At 46.6% G+C, this 24,053-nt stretch overlaps 1 protein-coding gene across 2 annotated transcripts in view; it reads left to right on the plus strand.

Moving 5' to 3' along the window:
• The window catches only part of LOC141099764 (NFX1-type zinc finger-containing protein 1-like), a 229,075-nt gene that overhangs the window by 88,708 nt on the left and 116,314 nt on the right, over nt 1-24,053 (plus strand). For both annotated transcript variants that reach the window (XM_073587800.1, XM_073587801.1), the window contains one exon: nt 2,616-2,741. In XM_073587800.1, the coding sequence (XP_073443901.1) occupies nt 2,616-2,741 (126 nt within the window). The remainder of the gene's footprint in view (nt 1-2,615; nt 2,742-24,053) is intronic.

Consider the following 24,053-nt stretch of genomic DNA (forward strand, 5'->3'; position numbering starts at 1 on the left):
TTAGATAGGGAAAGTGTAGTGCACCCTTTGGACACTAAGGGGGGCACTTTAGCACATATAGTTCTTAGCAAGATAGGGAGGGGCTTCCGGGAGGTAAGGATAGGCTAGAAGGAAGTTAGTTCAGACAGGGCCAGGGCACCCAAAGTGTCCACATGGGCTATAGGCCCAGGACAGCTTGGCAGCCACGCAACATTAAGTAGTGAAAGTCCCAGTTATCCACAGCTATTGGACATTGGTACAGTGACCCAGAACAACAGATAATATATGGTGACTCATCGCCTTGGCAGACGCTCTTAGGACCGGAGTCGGATGGGCTGAGGAACAGAAGGATGCTGTAGCTTCACAGGGAGCAGTACAGACGGGTCAGATGCTTTTCCATAGGCAACTAAACCAGGTGGCTGATAATTTCGAGTCTGGGGTCAAACAGGCAGAAGGAATTGTCATTATGGCAAAGTTAGGCCAGGAAGAAGATGGGAAGCAGTCTAAGACAGTCCAGTCCAGGTACGTGCCGTGTGCAAGTGTCAGCAAAGTAGTGAAAGCTGAGGAAGCATGTAAAGACAGATGTGTTATAAATTATGTGCCAACTGTGGATATATTGTGTGAAGTTGTCAGTAAAGAAACCATTTAAGTTACCAATGACTGTGTCTCAGTTAATGGGTGTCACCTCGGAGAGGGGCCATTGCCGCCTGGAAAGTGCCCAGGGGGACCCGAACCTGGAGATGCAGGTATGCTGAATAGTGGACTTTACTTGACTGTGAGGGAAGGCATGGACACCAATACTTTAGCATCCCTGTCCACGACTGTTGTCTTGGCCAACCCTTACAGCTGTACCTCTGGTAAAACTTTATTCTGCCTGTACCTTCCTTTTCCCTGCCATCTGGGCAGTCTCTTTGGACAGTCTGTCCCATCTGTGCCTTCCATGTCACCTGCTCCCTGTCAGCCCTTCATCCGGTTCCAATTGGGAAAGGTGCCGGGAACGCCATCTCAACTGTTCCCTCCCCGGTCTTAGACCCCAGATCCTTCTTGGGGATGGTCCTGTTGAGCTGATGCCTGACTGCACTATTTTCCACCTTGGGCCCCTTACTGCCATTGCAGCTTTATCCCCACAGCCAACAATCCGTCTGGACTTAGTACTGCATGCACCCTGCACTGGGCAGGCTGCCCGGGCTTCTGCCTCTAATCAGAAAGTGCCTTTCCTATACATTCCTGCTCTGTGCTGCTATGCTCTGTGACCCCCTCACATTTGCTTAACCCCTATGCTGCCTGTATCTAACTAACGCTCCTGTCTAGTCTAGTCTATATCTCTAATGTGCCTGACAGACACATGACATTACAGTACATAAACATTACATTTCACATTAATAAACAATGATGTTCTGCATGCAATCCTGTGAGCAGCTACTAGGGGAGAGGAGGCACGTGAGGGTCCCAGCCACCTTTCTTACAGCTACATAGTCAGAGTCATCTTAGAAGATACCAAGGGCCACCCACAAAGAATGAGTCAGTTGTGGTGAATTCTGGAGCATCGTGTAGAGCTGTCCTGCAAGATACTGGCACATTTCATCCTGGCCTTGATTTGGTCAGCCACAGCCTGCAGGCTATCCCTATAGTATAGTTATTCTATTAAAGTGAACCTGTCAGCTGTTATATGCCCAATCCATGTTCAGCATGTATCAGGCACTGGCACTATGAACTCAGCCAAGTATGTTTGACTCTGAAATGCTGTAGTGTTTCAGAGAATAACATACTTTAATCGACGCCAGGGACCAAGACCACACTGTACACTTGTCGGAAAGGTGGGTCCCCACCGACTGACATGGATTGACTGGTCCCTGCCTATGTCTGTGTTTAGGCAGGAAGATATAGTGCTAACCACTTTGTCTAGAAGGTACTAGAGGAATACTGGCCTTCTTTTAAATCCTATACAGGAATCTGAACTTACTATGGGGCTTCCTGGGTTTCATGTGGAGTAGATGCTGGCTGTAGGAGCGAGCTTGAGACAATGATTGTCAAATTAAGCTTGGTCGGTGTCGGTAAAAACGAAGTCAAAGAGACAATTGGGGTCAGATACCAGGTTGCCAGTGACAGCAAAGTCAGGTTTGCTGGTGTCAGGATCAAGATAATAATAGATGTTTCCCCAAAATACAAGAAGAAAACCAAGCAATAACTGGAAAATCACAACATACTGCTGAAAGTTTTAGTTAAGTGTATTACTGTCCTAATGGACAAAGCAGGGAACTGATTATTTCTGAGGAGCTGCTGCACAGAACACACATGCATTCTGCCTGACTGAGGAATAATAGGTGCCATACACATTGGTATCATTGACTGGACAGAGCTTGAGGCGCCCAGTGATATTGACCATGACGTCTAACTCTTCACCATCACCAGCTTGAATACAATGGTAGCTGCGACAGGGCCAGATGTCGATGAAGCAGATCTGGGTAGACATGTGACATTTACCGTACTTTTTCTTGCAACAATATGCCTTAGTATGCACTAGTTTAGTATGTTTTTCAATTTTTAGTTTAAGAGATCTACTGTAATTGGGAGAGGTTTTTAGAATGTCTACTAAACATTTAAAACTTGTAAACATTAACATTTATTTTACATAGCTGTTCCAGAGGATGAGTATGAAGAGTCTGAAGAAAATGACAAGCCAATATATGATTTTACCAGACAAACCAAAGGAGCAAGGTTTTCCTCACAGTTTGGCTATAATATAAGCAGGACAACGAGAGGTACTTTTTTTCTTGCAACTAATGACAGTTTGTTGTTTGTTCACTACCAAAACATCTTTCAGTTAGATGGAAGTTATTAAAGGAAATCTTTCTTCAAAAAATGTGATATTTTGTAAAAGGGGCCTTAACCATCGGTATCATTTTAGTCAAGGTAAGCAAAGTAATCTCATCATTAGAGGGCAGAAGGTTTAAATAGGTTGACGAAGAGTTTTAAAAAAATGGAATTAGCTGGTCTTTGTTTACTTTTGTGGAGCAATGACATGCTATATTGGCATGGGACTGATTCAGTCAATTACTGACCAGTGGTTTTCTGCAATGTTTAATTCATCACTCCAGGAAAAATGATGAAAGACTTGTGGGGACCATCATGGTTTGGGCGTGACAGGGAATTTTCAGTTGATTAATGTTTTTTTTTGAACTTATGACATTTCCTACTAGCTTAGTATCCTGAACCCCTTTATTAACAAATGATCTATTGTACAACTGAAGACCTAGATCCATAGCCATTTCTATTGCCTCTCCCTGATATCTGGGGGAGAAGGCTGTTCACTGCGGAATGTTTTATTACTTCCATTCTCTCAGTTGTTATTCTATGATGCTTTCTATGGTTTATTACAGTGGTGGACACAGACAGAATAGGGTCCCTGTGCGAGGACTGTATATGGGCCCTTTACAGTCCAGTAGCTCATCATAATTCACAGTTCCAAATACTTTTGAGGTAGAAGTGGGCCCGCCTAACTCTTGGACCCCTGTTTGGCTGCACAGGGTGCACCAATATTATCAAACACCTAGGTAGGGTAAAAAGAAGTCCTCCAAACATAAAAAATAAATTTTATTGATACATATACTTAAAACTGTTAAAAGGAAGTGTTTTGGAGATGTTTACAGACCATACAGAAAAAACAAGCAAAATACTGGGCTCAAAAAATGGATGGATGATATTAAAAGAATAATTATATTGCATCCATAATTATAAGCAATCTGCAACTACCTGCATAATGAGTTTTAGTTACAAGGTGCCCTTATAAAGCCATAGTCAGCAATAATCATCCCTATAGAGAAAAGTGCAGAGTGCAAAAAATTGCAACAATAGGGTGCAAAATAAGCAAATAAATAAATATACCGGGACACTGCTGGGGTTACTTCCCTGGATACCCCAGTGAGGCTTGCAGAGGGTTAATACTATGAATGCAATGGGTAAATACCTCAAAACATAAATAAAATAAGTAAATACCTCATGAGGAAAACCAGAAACAAGAGAAAAATGCATACCATGGCTCAAGGTGCAGAGTAGAAAAATCAGTGTCAATCATAAATATATAATGAGGAGCCAGGGGGGATGAATAGTTACCCAGAGTGTCAGAAGTCCCAGTGTAACCCAGGTATATTTATTTTCTTATTTTTGCACCCTATTGTGGCAATTTTTTGCTCTCTGCACTTTATTTATCTCTATAGATCAGTGATGGCGAACCTTTCTGAGAGTGCCCATCTGCAACCTAAAACCCAATTATTTATGACGAAGTACCAACATGTGCTAAATGCCCCATCATGATCCCCTTCATGTAAAAATATGCCTCATCATAATCCCCTTCATGTAGAAATGCCCCATCATGATCCCCTTCATGTAGAAATATGCCCCATCATGATCCCCTTCATGTAGAAATATGCCTCATCATGATCCCCTTCATGCAGAAATATGCCCCATCATGATCCCCTTCATGCAGAAATATGCCCCATCATGATCCCCTTCATGTAGAAATGTAGAAATTGCCCATTCCACCTCCATCATTTCCTCCTCCCCATCATCCCATCATTGCCCTCTCCCCCACCACCATCATTGCCCTCTCCCCATCACTCCTATCATTGGCCCTCTACACAACACTCCCATCATTTTCCCTCTCCCCATCATTGGCCCTCTCCCCATCACTCCCTTCACTAGCCCTCTCCCCATCACTCCCTTCACTGGCCCTCTCCCCATCACTCCCATCATTGGCCCTCTCCCCATTACTCCCATCATTGGTCCTCTCCCCATCATTGGCCCTCTCCCCATCACTCCCTTCACTGGCCCTCTCCCCATCACTCCCATCATTGGCCCTCTCACCATCACTCCCATCATTGACCCTTTCCCCATCACTGGCCCTCTCCCTGTCACTCCATTAATTGGCCCTCTCCCCATCATTGACACACACACATACACACACACACCACAGCAGCTTCACTGGCACACACACACACCACAGCAGCTTCACTGGCACAGCGGCCACACTAACATCTCTGTGCGCCAGCAGCTTCCTTCCTCTCACTGGCACAGCGGCCGCGGAGCTGAATGATGAAGTCATCCAGCTGCGCTGCTCAATGTGCGAGGCAGGAAGCTGCAGCTCGGAGCTCTGGAACAAGGATGAGGTGATTCCACGTGCCAGCTGAAAGAGCTCTGCTTTAGATGATTATTGCTGACTACTGCTTTATAAGGGCACCTTGTAACTAAAACTCATTATGCAGGTAGCTGCAGATTGCTTATAATTATGGATGCAATATAATTATTCTATTGATATCATCCATCCATTTTTGAGCTCAGTGTTTTTTCTGTATGGTCTGTATACATCTCCAAAACACTTCTTTTTAACATTTTTTATGCATTACTATGTTTGGAGGACTTCTTTTTTGCTCTACATAGGTGTTTGGTGTTTGGTGTTATCACAGTCCTCCGTGTTTATTATTTAGGGCATTTTTTTGTTCTTTCACCAATGATATGTCTGCCCCTGGTTCACAACAAAGTTTTGTCACAGCCGAGTATTGTTAGGAAATGTTTACACAGGAATTATTTACATTTTAGAGAAACTAGTTCAGATATGACTGATTTACTATGACCCATTATGATAAGAGATGATGCTCTATTGTATATGGAAACCATGCCACAGTACAGGAGTAATCTCTACTTATACAGTGTGCACAATTATTAGGCAATTTATATTTTTGATGATTCATTATATTATTATGTAACATCTGTTGGTCAATCCAAAAGGTTAATAAAGCTGAAATCTGAATATGTTAGAAAATAAAAGAAAAGTTTTGTCTTTCGTAAGAGAATACCTGTGTGCAGAAATATTACACAGCTAAATGAAAAACATACATTTTCCTATCTCAATTGTTTATTTTAATCTGTTAAACTGAGAATAATAACCAATAGAGTTGAGCGACTTTTGGTTTTTTAGGGTCGCGTTTCGTTTCGTGAAACCCGACTTTTCCAAAAGTCGGGTCGAGCAAGATCGTCCGATTATAGGGAAAAGTCGGGGTCGTCCCGAAACACGAAACCCAATGTAAGTCAATGGGGAATAAAAGTCGGCAGTGAGAGGAGGACAGGAAACACACCTACAGTGCCCATTTGAATGCCAAAAGCATCAATTCTTCTTACTTAAGCTTGTCAACCTTAATTAACTTCATAATACAAGTTACGCACTGGAAAATGGGGGTTATTTGGCTAAAGTTGTGGGGGGGGAGGGCTGGCTGCAGGTTTTCATGTGCCCTGGGCGAAAGAGCGCCCCTTTAACACATACCACAACTCATCAATGATCATGCTCCGATACGGCAGAGAAATAGCGGTATAGTACAATGAAAAATACCTCACTTTTTACATCTCATGACGAGGCCCATCTATTTCTCCATACAAAATCATTGGTCCCATATAATGTTTGAAACAGTATATGATGAGCTCCACATAATGCTACAGTATATGTTGGTCCCCATGGATGAAGCTCCACTGTCTTATGGGCCCAAATAATGCTCCAAACATAATGGGCCCCATTTCTAATGCTCTAGTGTATACTGGGCCCTGTAAATGCTGCTCCAGTGTCTGATGTCCACCTTTGGAATGTTCCAGTGTATGGTGGGCCCCATCTATCATTCTCCAGAGTATAGTGCTCCCCAAAAATTGCTGTCCCAACATAGAAACCAATCAAATAAGTCTGCTCGCTAGGGAATCCCTGTACTTGTCTGGACAGGTGCTGTAGCTTGCTTAACAGCTCGCCAGCCGTTCTCACGCCCAGTATGGATTGCACGTGATTGCACAAAGGTTAGAAAGGGTACCGTATCCCTGGATAACATGTATGGATAGCGTACACATTCAAAATATATGTCTATACAGCATGAGGCAGGCTCAGACGGTGTTAGGCCCAGTATGGATTGCACGTCATTGCACAAAGGTTAGAAGGGGTACCGTATCCCCGGATAACACGTATGGATAGCGTACACATTCAAAATATATCTCTATACAGCATGAGGCAGGCTCAGACGGTGTTAGGCCCAGTATGGATTGCACGTCATTGCACAAAGGTTAGAAAGGGTACCGTATCCCCGGATAACATGTATGGATAGCGTACACATTCAAAATATATGTCTATACAGCATGAGGCAGGCTCAGACGGTGTTAGGCCCAGTATGGATTGCACGTCATTGCACAAAGGTTAGAAGGGTACCGTATCCCCGGATAACATGTATGGATAGCGTACACATTCAAAATATATGTCTATACAGCATGAGGCAGGCTCAGACGGTGTTAGGCCCAGTATGGATTGCACGTCATTGCACAAAGGTTAGAAAGGGTACCGTATCCCCGGATAACATGTATGGATAGCGTACACATTCAAAATATATGTCTATACAGCATGAGGCAGGCTCAGACGGTGTTAGGCCCAGTATGGATTGCACGTCATTGCACAAAGGTTAGAAGGGGTACCGTATCCCCGGATAACATGTATGGATAGCGTACACATTCAAAATATATGTCTATACAGCATGAGGCAGGCTCAGACGGTGTTAGGCCCAGTATGGATTGCACGTCATTGCACAAAGGTTAGAAGGGGTACCGTATCCCCGGATAACATGTATGGATAGCGTACACATTCAAAATATATGTCTATACAGCATGAGGCAGGCTCAGACGGTGTTAGGCCCAGTATGGATTGCACGTCATTGCACAAAGGTTAGAAAGGGTACCGTATCCCCGGATAACATGTATGGATAGCGTACACATTCAAAATATATGTCTATACAGCATGAGGCAGGCTCAGACGGTGTTAGGCCCAGTATGGATTGCACGTCATTGCACAAAGGTTAGAAGGGGTACCGTATCCCCGGATAACATGTATGGATAGCGTACACATTCAAAATATATGTCTATACAGCATGAGGCAGGCTCAGACGGTGTTAGGCCCAGTATGGATTGCACGTCATTGCACAAAGGTTAGAAGGGGTACAGTATCCCCGGATAACATGTATGGATAGCGTACACATTCAAAATATATGTCTATACAGCATGAGGCAGGCTCAGACGGTGTTAGGCCCAGTATGGATTGCACGTCATTGCACAAAGGTTAGAAAGGGTACCGTATCCCCGGATAACATGTATGGATAGCGTACACATTCAAAATATATGTCTATACAGCATGAGGCAGGCTCAGACGGTGTTAGGCCCAGTATGGATTGCACGTCATTGCACAAAGGTTAGAAGGGGTACCGTATCCCCGGATAACATGTATGGATAGCGTACACATTCAAAATATATGTCTATACAGCATGAGGCAGGCTCAGACGGTGTTAGGCCCAGTATGGATTGCACGTCATTGCACAAAGGTTAGAAAGGGTACCGTATTCCCGGATAACATGTATGGATAGCGTACACATTCAAAATCTATGTCTATACAGCATGAGGCAGGCTCAGACGGTGTTAGGCCCAGTATGGATTGCACGTCATTGCACAAAGGTTAGAAAGGGTACCGTATCCCCGGATAACATGTATGGATAGCGTACACATTCAAAATATATGTCTATACAGCATGAGGCAGGCTCAGACGGTGTTAGGCCCAGTATGGATTGCACGTCATTGCACAAAGGTTAGAAGGGGTACCGTATCCCCGGATAACATGTATGGATAGCGTACACATTCAAAATATATGTCTATACAGCATGAGGCAGGCTCAGACGGTGTTAGGCCCAGTATGGATTGCACGTCATTGCACAAAGGTTAGAAAGGGTACCGTATTCCCGGATAACATGTATGGATAGCGTACACATTCAAAATCTATGTCTATACAGCATGAGGCAGGCTCAGACGGTGTTAGGCCCAGTATGGATTGCACGTCATTGCACAAAGGTTAGAAGGGGTACCGTATCCCCGGATAACATGTATGGATAGCGTACACATTCAAAATATATGTCTATACAGCATGAGGCAGGCTCAGACGGTGTTAGGCCCAGTATGGAATGCACGTCATTGCACAAAGGTTAGAAGGGGTACCGTATCCCCGGATAACATGTATGGATAGCGTACACATTCAAAATATATATGTCTATACAGCATGAGGCAGGCTCAGACGGTGTTAGGCCCAGTATGGATTGCACGTCATTGCACAAAGGTTAGAAAGGGTACCGTATCCCCGGATAACATGTATGGATAGCGTACACATTCAAAATATATGTCTATACAGCATGAGGCAGGCTCAGACGGTGTTAGGCCCAGTATGGATTGCACGTCATTGCACAAAGGTTAGAAAGGGTACCGTATCCCTGGATAACATGTATGGATAGCGTACACATTCAAAATATATGTCTCAGGAGGCAGGCTCAGACGGTGTCAGGCACAGTATGGATTTGACGGCCCAGATTACACAGCGGAGGAGCAGGGAGAGGTAAAGATTGCAAATGCTGGGGCCCTGGCCAAGCAAGGGGGGCCCACTCGTGGGCGTCGGTACTGGCACTGGGCCCCTCATAGTACAGCGGTGTGTCTGACGGCGGGTGTGCACCACCACCGTCAGAGACACTTGATTGCACTATGAGGGACCCTGTGCCAGTGCCCGCGCCCAAGAGTCGGCCTACCCACCTGTCCAGGGCAATTGCACTCGCACGGTGTCGTGCGCTAGGTGGTGACCCCGGCCATTTGGGGGGGAGGCAGCACAGTTAGGGAGTTTTAGAAAGTGGCATATGTTGATGTTGGACATTCAACTGATGCAAAAGGCGAAATAGGTGAAGTACCAGGAAGAGGTGGACCAAAGCAAGCCATTTTTCTGTCACCCTATCCTTGGAAACCCATGCGTGGTTCATTTTAATGAAGGTTAGATCATCCACATTTTGGGTTGACAGACGGGTCCTTTTTTCTGTCAGGATTGATCCAGCTGCACTGAAGACTCTTTCCGATAGCACACTTGCAGCTGGGCAAGCGAGCTCCTGTAAGGCATATTGGGCCAATTCAGGCCAGGTGTCCAGTTTAGTGGCCCAATAGTCAAAGGGGAATGACCTGTGTGGGAGAACATCGATATGGGAGGAAAAGTAGTTTGTAACCATAGTTGACAACTGCTGTCTCCTGTCACTTTCCATCGATGCAGTATTACCAGTTGTGTGAGTGGTATTTGAAAAATCAGTCCACAACATTGTCATGAAACCCCTGTCTCCAACGCCACTTCTGCTGTGTGCACCACGAACACCTCTGCCAAGCTGCCCCCGGCCCGTATGGCTCGTGTGAGAACCATCACCGCTGCTGTGTGCTGGGAATGCCTCAAGCAACCGATTTACCAGAGTTGCTTGTTTATTAGCCAATATTAGGTCAAGGTTCTCCTGTGGCATGATGTTTTGTAATTTGCCTTTATAGCGTGGATCCAGGATGCTGGCCAACCAGTAGTCGTCATCGTTCATCATTTTGGCAATGCGGGGGTCCCTTTTTAGGATCCGCAAGGCATAATCTGACATGTGGGCCAATGTTCCTGGTGTCAATGATGCACTGCGAGTGCTGGGTGGAGGAGCACTTTCTGGCAAATCCACATCCCTCCAGTCACGCACAAACCCTGTACAAGACCTTGCCACGCCAACATTTTCACTTGCCCCACGAGATGCATCCTCCTCCCCTAAGTAATCATCCCCATCATCCTCCTCCTCCTCTTCTTCCTCCACCTCGTCCAGGAGAGGTCCCTGAGCAGACAATGGCTGAATGTCATCAAGGATTCCCTCCTCCTCTTCCTCCTCATCAACATTGGCTGCAGACGCCTGCTCCTTAAGGTGCGTCAAAGTTTGCATGAGCAGACGCATAAGTGGGATGCTCATGCTTAGGATGGCGTCGTCTGCGCTTACCAGCCGTGTGCATTCCTCAAAACACTGAAGGACTTTACAAAGGTCTTTCAGCTTCGACCACTGCACGCCTGTCAACTCCATGTCTGCTCTCAAAGTGCCTGGCCGTGTATCCTCCCACAAATGCATTATGGCCTGCCTCTGCTCGCACAGCCGCTCCACCATGTGCAGGGTGGAGTTCCACCTTGTTGCAATGTCGATAATGAGGCGGTGGTTGGGAAGGTGGAGCAATCGCTGCAGCTTCTGCATACGAACGGAGTGTACAGGCGACCGGCGGATGTGCGCGCACAGTCTTCGCACCTTCTGGAGCAGGGCTGTTAACTCCGGATAATTTTTGAGGAGGCACTGCACCACCAAGGTTCAAGGTGTGAGCCAAGCAAGGTATGTGGCTGAGTTTTGAAAGGGCTATGGCTGCCACAAAATTACGGCCGTTATCACTAACTACCTTGCCTGCCTCAAGATGTACACTGCCCAGCCATGACTCAGTTTGTCGCTTCAAGTACTCGGCCAGCACCTCGGCGGTGTGTCTGTCGCCCAAACACATCATCTGCAACACAGCCTGCTGACGCTTTCCACTAGCTGCTCGATAGGGGGACACATCGTGTGCAACAGTGGCAGCTGCAGATGGAGTGCTCGTACGACTGCGCTCTGTGGATGAGCTGTCGCTTCTGGAGGAGGAGGAGGAGGAGGAGGGTCGAACGCCTACAGCCAACTGTTTCCTATACCGTGGGCTAGGCAGCACTGTCCCACCACCGCTGTCCCCTGTGGACCCTGCATCCACCACATTAACCCAGTGCGCAGTGATGGACACGTAACGGCCCTGGCCATGCCGACTGGACCATGCATCAGTTGTGAGGTGCACCTTTCCGCTCACTGACTGCTTGAGTGCATGGACAATGCGGTCTTTCACATGATGGTGGAGGGCTGGTATGGCTTTGCGAGAGAAGAAGTGGCGACTGGGTAGGTCATAGCATGGTACTGCATAGGCCATGAGTTCGCGGAAAGCTGTGCTTTCCACCAACCGAAAGGGCATCATCTCAAACGAGATTAGTTTGGCAATGTGGGCGTTCAAACCCAGTGTACGCGGATGAGAGACTGAGTACTTTCTTGACCTACTCATAGTGTCTGGGAGGGTGAGCTGGACTTGAGAGCTGCATATGGTGGAAGTAGCGGTGGACAGGGCGGACTGAGAGAGGGTTGATGATGGTGATGGAGTTGTTGTTCTTTCTGATGGCCTAGAATCAGTCTTTCGTTGATATAACAGTGGGATTCCCTGACTGCTGTGGCCTTGCAACAACACCTCAACATTTGCTGCTGTGCTAACCGGTGGGCTTACAGTGGGGGAAACAATGTAGCGTTGCTGACCACTTGAGGTTTGGTGTTGTGTCCACGCTTGCAAGTGCATGCTGGTTAAATGTCTAAGCATGCAACTGGTATTCAAATTTTTCAGATTTTTCCATCGGCTAAAGGTCTTTGCGCACTTCTTACAGATAACCTTGGCCTGATCATGAGGATTTTGTTCAAAAAAGTGCCACACTGCACTCTTCCTACTTTGGCAGACATTTTGCGGCCTAGCACGCTGTGATCTTTTGACCCTCTGGACAAGCTGTCCAGCAACTCTTTTGATGTTTGGAACCTGTCTTTGGAGTGCTCCGGGCCTGCCAGATAACAGCTGTTGCGATGTCGATGTCTGCTGTGGATGCTCCTCATCTGAGCTATTGGAAGCAGCACCCTCTTCCCCCAATGGATGCCAATCTGGGTCAACAACTGGGTCATCCATCACCTCCTCTTCTATGTCATGTGCACCTTTCTCTGTGTCACCGTGTATGGTGGTATAGTGTGCGGGAAGGGGCACCTGAGTCTCATCAGGGTCAAAATCTGGCTCTGTACACTGCGAGGACAATGTAGTGCTCTGAGTGAATGTACCAGCAGAATCATCCATCAGCGGCTGTGCATCAGTGCACTCCATGTCAGATTCATCTTGGCCTGGGTAATTCACCATTTGACTTGATAATCCAGGCATGGTATGTGAAAACAGCTCCATGGAGTAATCAGTAGTATGGCCTGCGTCATCCTTCAATCTTGGTTGGGGTGAAGGACACAAGGAAAGGTGTGGTTCATGAACATGAGCCTCCAATGACGACTCAGTGCTTTTACTTTTTACAACTGAAGAAGAGGAGGCGATAGAGCTGGAGGCTGAGTCAGCAATGTAAGACAAAACTTTTTCCTGATGCTCTGCCTTTAAAAGCGGTTTGCCAACTCCTAGAAAACTAAGCGTTCGAGTCCTTATGTAGCCAGACGATGACGCAGGGTCAGCACCTCCTGCATTCGGTCCTATTTTGCTCTTGCCACTACCATCAGATCTACCACCAACACCATCATTACCAGCTGCCAACCCCCGCCCAATTCCACGGCCTCTTCCACCAGCCTTCCTCATTTTTGGTAGAAATGTAGACAAAATCCAACAAACTATATAGTAATGTAAAACAAGGTACAAGGTGTCTATAGGACAGGGGAGTTTTAGAATTTCTGCACACACTTGTGGACAGTGGACACTTGTGGATTGTGTGCGGCCCACTGATATCTGAGCGCTATGTGACACGCTCGATGGCACAGCTGCCTGTGACCAAAGTGATGAGAGGATAATGGAGATTTTGAATCTCTGCGTACACTTTTGGACACTGGACACTTGTGGATTGTGTGCGGCCCACTGATATCTGAGCGCTATGTGACACGCTCGATGGCACAGCTGCCTGTGACCAAAGTGACGAGAGGATAATGGAGATTTTGAATCTCTGCGTACACTTGTGGACAGTGGATATTTGTGGATTGTGTGCGGCCCACTGATATCTGAGCGCTATGTGACACGCTCGATGGCACAGCTGCCTGTGACCAAAGTGACGAGAGGATAATGGAGATTTTGAATCTCTGCGTACACTTTTGGACACTGGACACTTGTGGATTGTGTGCGGCCCACTGATATCTGAGCGCTATGTGACACGCTCGATGGCACAGCTGCCTGTGACCAAAGTGACGAGAGGATAATGGAGATTTTGAATCTCTGCGTACACTTTTGGACACTGGACACTTGTGGATTGTGTGTGGCCCACTGATATCTGAGTGCTATGTGACACACTCGATGGCACAGCTGCCTGTGACCAAAGTGACGAGAGGATAATGGAGATTTTGAATCTCTGCATACACTTTTGGACACTGGACACTTTTGGATTGTGTGCGGCCCACTGATATCTGAGCGCTATGTGACACGCTCGATGGCACAGCTGCCTGTGACCAAAGTGACGAGAGGATAAGGGAGATTGGATTGCTTTTAAAAAAGCAGTTTGCGGAGCAGTGGGTAAACAGCAATGCCAGCGTGTCAGGAAGCCTTAAAAGGCAGCCCAACAACCAACACCACTGATACACCACAATATAGCCTCCCCTTGCACTGCACACACAGTGACTTGTGTGTTGTGCAGGCCAAATCGCTAGCAGCAGAAGCAGTTTTTTTGTCTTCTTCCCTGCCTAACGCTCTCCCTACAGAATCAGCAGCAACCTCTCCCTATACTAAGATCGGCAGAAGTAAGATGGCGGTCGGCGTGCACGCCCTTTTATACCCCCTGTGACGCCCACCAAAGCAAGCCAATCACTTGCATGCCCTTCTGAAAGATGGTGGTGACCCGTGCCTATGTCATCACGTTGCCCACAGTGTCCGTGGATCCTGATTGGCTGAAAAAGAGCGCAAAACAAACTTTTGAAACTCGACTTTGGCGCGTAAGTCGCCGACCTCGTGGCCGACCTCATCCTAGGGTCGGGTTTCGTTTCATGAAACCCGACTTTGCCAAAAGTCGGCGACTTTTGAATTTTTTCGACCCGTTTCGCTCAACTCTAATAACCAAACAACTCAAAATGTACAAAAATACATTGTAAAATATCACCAATATAGATATGACCAATATAGCCATCCTTCCTTTCAATAACAGTCATAAACCTGCATCCATTGAGTCTATCAGTTTCTTAATCTGTTGACGATCAACTGTTTGGGCAGCACCAACCACAACCTCCCAGACACTGTTCAGAGAGGTGTACTGTTTCCCTTCTCCATAAATCTCCCGTTTAAAAAGGGCTAAAAGGGCTAGTTTTCAGTCAGTCATTGGCTAGCAAGCAGTGGAGTACTGTGTTGCATGTAATGGAGCATTGCCCTGCATAGGAATCATGGTTTTCTTTGAAAGATGCAGACTTTTTCCTTTTTAGAAGACACTTGAACAAAGCATCTTCTAAAAACCTGCACAAGATTTTGGAGATGATTTTAAGCCCTTCTTCAACCAAAATGATTCAACTAGCTCATCTTTATTAATAACAGCCCATAGCAGGGCCCACCTCCACCTTGCTGGTGTCTGAGTCAAAGTGGAGGTCTGTGCCCTTCATTGATCCAGGCATGGGCCCATCCATCTGGTCTGTCAATAGTCACTCTCATATCATCAGTCCTTAATACTCTTGAAAAATCTATCTTCAGATATTTCTTGGCCCAGTCTTGATGTTTCAATTTAAGTGTCTCCAGGGCTGCCACTAGGAATTTCGGGGCCCCATACTGGCAAAATTTTCGGGGCCCCCTTGAGACCCCGCCCAGGCTCCACCCAGCCCCGCCTCCACCCCTCAAACTGTCCACAGTCCCACCGCTCTCTCTTGGAAAAACTCCACTTCTCACCTATCACACATTAACAGTTCCCATCACCAGATCACATATATAGCCGGCAGCTTTTGCTTTGGCCAAAAGATTTTTTTAAGCCGCCACCATAATAGGGTAGACACTTTTGGTCAGGCCCTACTCTACTTTAACCTATTAAATATTTGTTAAAATATGCAATACAATTTAGGTATATTTTAATTTATTTTTCAATTTTTAAAATGACAAATAATAGCACATACAAGGAACAAATACCGCTACACTATGTCCAGACCATATATTACCACCACATAGTGACCTATAATACCACATACAAGGAACAAATAAGCCACACCATGACCGGAAAAACATATTACTACCATAGTGACTGAATAATATCACATACAAGGAACAAATACCACTGCACCATGACCAGACCACATATTATCACCACAAAGTGACCAAATAATAGCACATACAAGGGACAAATACCACCGCACCATGCCCAGACCACATATTACCACCACATGGTGACTGAATACTACAATACTGATCATTAATAAAAAAAATAATACTGTCACCATAAGTGCCATTATACACAGGAGATCTGTACTTAGTATGCAGTGTCTGTGTACAGCTAATATAGTGATCAATGACATTATACACAGGAGCTCTGTATATAATGTACAGGTAACACAGTGATCACTGGTGACATTATACACAGGACCTCTGTATATAGTATACAGTGTATAGTGTCAGTGTATAGGTAACTCACCAGTGATGTCTCTAGGTGAAGTCCTTCATCCTTGCTTTTCATCTTTCATCCAGCACAGATCACCATCACGTATTCCAGCCAGGGCTCGTCTCTGCAGGAAATAACACAGTTATCTAGAGCTCCACTTGCAGAACACATTACTTATTTATTCCCAATTTCTACATTACATCATATGAAGAAAAAAAGGTGACATAATGTCGCCAAGCATTCTGCCCCAGTGTCCAGCATTCTGCCCCAGTGTCCAGTATTCTACCCCCGTGTCTGTATTCTGCACAAGTGTCCAGAATTCTGCCACAGTGTCCAGCATTCTGCCCCATGTCTGCATTCTGCCCCAGCATCCAGCATTCTGCCCCAGTGTCCAGCATTCTGCCCCCATGTCTGCATTCTGCCCCAGTGTCCAGCATTCTGCCCCAGTGTCCAGCATTCTGCCCCTGCATCCAGCATTCTGCCCCATGTCTGCATTCTGCCCCAGTATCCAGCATTCTACCCCCGTGTCAGCATTCTGCCCCAGCATCCAGCATTCTGCCCGAGTGTCTGCATTCTGCCCCAGTGTCCAGCATTCTGCCCCAGTGTCCAGCATGCTGCCCCAATGTCTGCATTCTGCCCCAGTGTTCAGCATTCTGCCCCAGCATCCAGCATTCTACCCCTGTGTCTGCATTCTGCCCCAGTATTCAGCATTCTGCCCCAGCGCCAGCATTCTGCCTCAGTGTCCAGCATTCTACCCCAGTGTCCAGCATTCTGCCCCAGTGTCCAGCATTCTTCCCCAGCATCCAGCATTCTGCCCCAGTGTCCAGCATTCTGCCCCATGTCTGCATTCTGCCCCAGTGTCCAGCATTCTGCCCCAGCATCCAGCATTCTACCACCATGTCAGCATTCTGCCCCAGCATCCAGCATTTTACCCCAGTGTCTGCATTCTGCCCCAGTGTCCAGCATGCTGCCCCAGTGTCCAGCATGCTGCCCCAGTGTCCAGCATGCTGCCCCAGTGTCTGCATTCTGCCCCAGTGTTCAGCATTCTGCCCCAGCATCCAGCATTCTGCCCCAGCGTCCAGCATTCTGCCCCGTGTCTGCATTCTGCCCCAGTGTTCAGCATTCTGCCCCAGCATCCAGCATTCTGCCCCAGTGTCCAGCATGCTACCCCAGCGTCCAGCATTCTGCCCCAGCGTCCAGCATTCTGCCCCAGCATCCAGCATTCTGCCCCAGTGTCCAGCATTCTGCCCCCATGTCTGCATTCTGCCCCAGTGTCCAGCATTCTGCCCCAGTCTCCAGCATTCTGCCCCAGGGTCCAGCATTCTGCCCCAGCATCCAGCATTCTACCCCCATGTCAGCATTCTGTCCCAGCATCCAGCATTCTACCCAAGTGTCTGCATTCTGCCCCAGCGTCCAGCATTCTACCCCATGTCAGCATTCTGCCCCAGCATCCAGAATTCTTCCCCAGCGTCCAGCATTCTGCCCCAGTGTCTATATTTTGCCCCAGCGTCCAGCATTCTTCCCCAGCATCCAGCATTCTGCCCCAGTGTCCAGCATTCTGCCCCAGTGTTCAGCATTTTGCCCCAGCATCCAGCATTCTGCCCCTGTGTCCAGCATTCTGCCCCTGTATCCAGCATTCTGCCCGTGTCCAGCATTCTGCCCCCGTGTCTGCATGCTGCCCTAGTGTTAAGCATTCTACACCGTGTCAGCATTCTGCCCCAGCGTCCAGCATTCTACCCCAGTGTCTGCATTCTGCCCCAGCATCCAGCATTCTACCCCGTGCCAGCATTCTGCCCCAGCATCCAGCATTATACCCCGTGTCTGCATTGTGCCCCTGTGTCCAGCAATCTGCCCGTGTCCAGCATTCTACCCCCATGTCTGCATTCTGCCCCAGCGTCCAGCATTCTGCCCCAGCGTCCAGCAGTCTGCCCCAGTGTCCAGCAGTCTGCCCCAGCGTCCAGCATTCTGTCCCCGTCTCACAGTCTGCCCCGGGCCCCCTGGTCACTTTAGATTTGATTTTTCTCAAATCTTTGGAAGTTAATTGCCACTATTCCTCCGCTCAGTGAATGATTGCTATGTTGTTCTATGGAAACTGTCTTGCTGGGCTGTTGGTGCCTTGACTGACAGCTATGCTGTTCAATCTGTGACTGGGGCATGCGGGTGTAAGGAGGGCAAGGACTTTGCCCTGCAATTGTTGATATTATCTGTGTGTTGTATGCATGTTGTGTGTGTGTTTGTGTCCACACAACATTAGTAAGATAGATAGGTATAGTATTAGAAAAGGGCCACTAGATGGGGGCAATGAGCTCAACTAGGGAGAAGACGTTAATAGGGTTAACTTAAAGGAGTGGCTAGACAGGAGGAAAGGAGATAGTTTCCCTCCAATAAGTCAGTTGAGCTGGGGGTAGCAAACAAGACAGAAGCGAACAGGACAGAAGTGAAGAACAGCGGAGTGCCTACAGCAGTAGCCAGCACATTGTGGTGTTGGAGGCCTTGCAGTCAGGGACTGGGGACTGTAAGGCTAGTGAGACAGAAAAAGGAGTCTCGTCGATCAAGTCAGCTACCAAGGAAAAGCTGAAGTGACAACCCAAACCAGTCTAATTGAGTCCAGCCCATGTCTGGAGAATTGCAAGCCAGGGAGTTCATGGAAGGATCCCTGTGGGAGTAGCAGCTGCAGTACAGAAGCATTGTGGAGAGTTTAGTGAGCTGTGAAACTAGGATAAGAACAGGAGCAACAGTGCCTTTAGGGGGTGAGCTGTAACGGAAAAGTCAGGTACTTTTGGGGGCTGAAGTCGAGCTCTGAAAGAAGGGAAGAGTTCCGTGTTCATCGTGCTCCGTGTGACGTGTCAGCTTTCCTGTGTGGTGCATATGTGTGAAGTGAAGAAAGAAGTGACGTACTGCTGTAAATGAAGATGTATTGCTGTTAACAAGTAAAGAGTCCTGTTGCTGTATTGAACGTGCTGTGCCCTGAAGAGAATAAAGCTGAGTTGTTAAAGTTAATTCCAGCCTCTGTCTGCAGTCCATTGGGTCCCCAAAGTGAACAACATATGGGTGATAAAACAGCCTCCAGCACAGTGAGTACTGGGACGACCGCAGCAGCTACCCCCAGGCGGCCGTGGATTTACATTTGGCGTAGCCGGCAGGATCTCTGTTATGAATGGGAAACCGAGGAGGAAAAAAAAAGACAACAAGCTAAGTCTCAGAAAACCAGAGAAGTTGGTAACTATGCAGATTGCAGATCCCTGATCTTAACCGCACAACTAACAGCAGTCGTGGAGCGTTCCTACGTTGGTCCTAGATGCCTCGTCACAACCGGAAAACTAAATAAGCCTAAAGCAGGAAAAGAGGAAAGCTAACTGCCCCAGAGCAGACCCCAAAGGAAAGACAGCCCCCCACATGTATTATCAGTGAAACAAGATGAAAATACAAACAAAGGCAGGAAAATAGGGTGAGCAAACGATGGGGCCCGGCTAACTAAAAAGGACAGAAAAGGAAAGACACTGTCTGCAATCTGCCAAAAAAAACCTACAAAAATATTGTCCAACACTTCTGATAGCAAAATTACCCCTAAAGTCACTACACTTCTAAAACTATATCAGCACTCTGAAGTATTCTGAGACAGAGCAAAAAAGAGGCCAATCTAATAAGGGACAAAAAGCAGATTGGCAAATACTGATTAATAGGAGTGGAATTTCAGCATAGCCCCAGCAGGGGCAGGCTGATTACACACAAAACTGAATTGACCAACAAGCGCAAGTGAGAACAATAGCAAAAAACAAACTTAACTTGAGAAGACTGGAAGAGAGCTGAAGTCCAGGACCTGAGAAGCAGACTGAATCACCAGCACCCGGATAGGGCGTTGGCTGTCTTATATCCAGTCTGATACTCCAGAGATCCAATCATTATCTTCCTCATCAGGTGGCAGATCACTACCACTTAAACCAACTGCACTACCTCCTGTCACCACCAGAGGGAGAACGGAAGGGGAACTCTCAACTGGTGGAGCAGAAAATGAGTTCATGACAGTACCCCCCCTTGAGGAGGGGTCACCGAACCCTCATCCATGCCACCAGGCCGATCAGGATGGGCCCGGTGAAAAGCACGAACCAATTTATTGGCATGAATATCAGAGGCAGAGACCCAAGAATTATCCTCCTGGCCATAACCCTTCCATTTGACCAAATACTGGAGTCTCCGTCTATCCAAACAAGAATCCAATATTTTCTCTACCTCATATTCCACATTGCCTTTAACCAATACAGGATCAGGAGGTGCCGCCACAGGAACTACTGGCTCAAAAAACCTCTTCAACAGTGACTTGTGAAATACGTTATGGATTTTGAACGTAACTGGAAGAGCCAATCGAAAAGAAACAGGATTAAGAATCTCCAAAATCTTATAAGGTCCAATAAATCTTGGCTTAAATTTTGGAGATGCAACCTTCACAGGAATATTCTTAGACGACAGCCAAACCATATCACCCACTTTAAACCGGGGACCAATGGTCCTACGCCAGTTGGAAAAACGCTGGGCCTTTTCCTGAGAGAGTGACAACTTATCCACCACTTGGTCCCATATCTGCTGCATTCTCACAACCACAGTGTCCACACCTGGGCAGGACGAAGATTCCACTTGCCCTGAAGAGAATCGAGGATGAAACCCAAAATTACAGTAAAAGGGTGACATCAGAGTGGCAGAACTAGCTCTATTGTTCAGCGCAAATTCGGCCAAGGGCAAAAATGAGACCCAATCATCTTGATCAGCAGATATAAAACATCTTAAATAAGACTCCAGGGTCTGGTTTGTTCTCTCAGTCTGCCCATTGGTCTGGGGATGAAACGCGGAGGAGAAGGATAACTGAATTCCCAGATTGGAACAAAAGGCTTTCCAGAATCTGGAAACAAACTGGACCCCTCTATCGGACACAGTGTTCTCAGGAATCCCGTGTAACCGAACCACCTGTTGTAAAAACAAGGGCACCAACTCAGTGGAAGATGGCAACTTTGGGAGTGGTACAAGATGGACCATCTTCGAAAATCTATCACAAATCACCCAGATAACAGTCATTCTCTGAGAGACAGGAAGATCAGAAATAAAATCCATTGAGATATGGGTCCATGGCCGCTTGGGCACCGGCAGGGGCATCAGCAACCCACTAGAACGAGAACAGGGTTTAGACCGAGAACAAGTCCCACAGGACTGTACAAAATTCCTGACATCACGAGATAAGGCAGGCCACCAAAACGACCGACTCACCAAATCTCTGGTACCAAAAATACCCGTATTACTAGCCAATGCGGAGCAATGGACTTCAGACATCACTCTCTTTCTCCACTGGTCAGGAACATACAATCTTCCCATAGGGCAACACTCAGGTTTATCCTCCTGAAATTCCTCCAGGGCGCATCTCAAATCGGGCGAAATGGCAGAAAGAACTACCCCCTCACCTAGGATAGTAGTAGGCTTGGTCACAATAAGAGAATCAGCAAAGAAACTCCTAGAAAGGGCATCTGCCTTAACATTCTTAGTGCCTGGAAGAAAAGAGACCACAAAATTAAAACGCGTGAAAAACAAGGCCCATCTAACCTGTCTAGGATTCAAGCGTTTGGCCGACACCAGATAAATCAGATTCTTGTGATTGGTGAGGACCACAAATTGATGTCTAGCTCCCTCCAACCAATGTCTCCACTCCTCAAATGCCCATTTCATGGCCAACAATTCCCGATTCCCCACGTCATAGTTGCGTTCAGATGGGGAAAACTTTCGAGAAAAGAAGGCACAGGGATTCATCTTAGAAGTCACCGATGTCTTTTTGGGACAGCACAGCTCCTGCACCAATCTCAGAAGCGTCCACCTCCACTTGAAATGGAAGTGAGACATTAGGTTGCTGTAAAACTGGAGCTGAAGTAAATCTCCGCTTAAGCTCCTGAAATGCTGAGACAGCCTCAGGAGACCATTTCAGCACATCAGCTCCCTTCTTGGTCAGATTAGTCAGTGGTTTGACAATACTAGAAAAATTACCTATAAATTTACGATAGAAATTAGAAAAACCCCAAAACTTCTGGAGAGCCTTCAAAGAAGTAGGCTGAACCCAATCATAAATGGCCTGTACCTTTGCCGGGTCCATTTCAATAGTCGATGGAGACAAGATAAATCCCAAAAATGAAATCCTCTGTACACCAAAGAGGCACTTTGATCCCTCAACAAACAGGGAATTCTCCCTCAAAATCCGGAACACAGTCCGGACATATTCCACATGGGAATCCCAATCACTAGAAAATATCAAAATATCATCCAGATAGATGATCAAAAACTTATCCACAAAGTCTCGGAAAATATCATTCATAAAGGATTGGAAGACAGAAGGGGCATTAGAGAGCCCAAAAGGCATCACCAGGTACTCAAAATGTCCCTCCGGAGTATTAAACGCCGTCTTTCATTCATCCCCGTGCTTAATGCGAATAAGATTATACGCCCCCCTGAGGTCAAGCTTAGTAAACCAGCAGGCACTCTTAACTCTGGAGAATAAATCAGACATCAGAGGTAACGGGTACTGATATTTAACCGTCATCTTGTTAAGGGAACGATAATCAACACACGTTCTTAATGAACCATCTTTCTTGTCCACAAAAAAAAAAACAGCGCCTAATGGTGACGAGGATGGTCTAATATGACCCTTCTCCAATGACTCCTTAATATAGGATCACATAGCATCATGTTCGGGTACAGATAAGTTGAAAAGCCGACCCTTGGGAAATTTACACCCAGGCATCAACTCAATTGCAGTCATAACTCCTATGAGGAGGCAAAGACGCAGACTTACTCTCACTAAAAACATCAGAGAAATCAGCCAGATAATCAGGAATATCATGAGACTGAGGAGAGGTGGAGAAAACAGGAGCGTCCCTAAGAACACACTGACAACCCCAACTCACCACAGACACAGATTTCCAATCGAAAACTGGGTTATAAGTTTGTAACCAGGGGAACCCCAGGACAATAGTATCATGCAAATTATGCAGCACCAAAAATTTACAATTTTCATGGTGGTCTGGGGCAACTCGCATTATCACCTGGGTCCAAAACTGAGGTTTATTCTCCGCCAAAGGAGTGGCATCAATACCCCTCAAAGGAATGGGCGTCTGCAGAGGCGTCATGGACAAACCACAATGTTTAGCAAAGTCTACATCCATCAGATTCAGAGCTGCTCCTGAATCCACAAAAGCCTTAGTGGAAAATGTGGACAAGGAGCAGATCAGAGTAATTGCCAAAAGGAACATAGGTTGTATAGTGCCCACAGCAAATGTGTGTGCAAAACGTTTCTCTCGTTTAGGGCAGACAGAAATAGTATGAGAGGCGTCTCCACAGAAAAAACACAGCTTATTACGCTTTCTAAGCTCCTGATGTTGCGCCCTAGACAAAACCCCATCACATTGCATAGGTTCAGACATTTGTTCAAAAGGTGGCAGCGCCTCCTGTGTAGTTTTACGTTCACGTAAACGCCGATCAACTTGAATGGCTAATGACATAGAGCCATCCAGACCAGAGGGAACAGGAAATCCCACCATAACATCTTTTACGGTCTATGTCAAACCTTTCCGAAAGAGAGCTGCCAATGCACTATCATTTCATGTAGTAAGGACCACCCACTTTAGGAATTTTTGACAGTACAACTCTGCAGGATCCTGACCCTGGTTTAATGCCAACAGGGTTCTCTCAGCTTGATCAACGGCATTAGGTTCATCATACAACAACCCCAAGGCCTGAAAAAATGCATCCACATTAGTCAGAATAG

Source organism: Dendrobates tinctorius, unplaced genomic scaffold, assembly GCF_039654945.1.
Source record: "Dendrobates tinctorius isolate UK_male_01 unplaced genomic scaffold, ASM3965494v1 ptg000102l, whole genome shotgun sequence".
NCBI classification, from domain to species: Eukaryota; Metazoa; Chordata; class Amphibia; order Anura; family Dendrobatidae; genus Dendrobates; species Dendrobates tinctorius.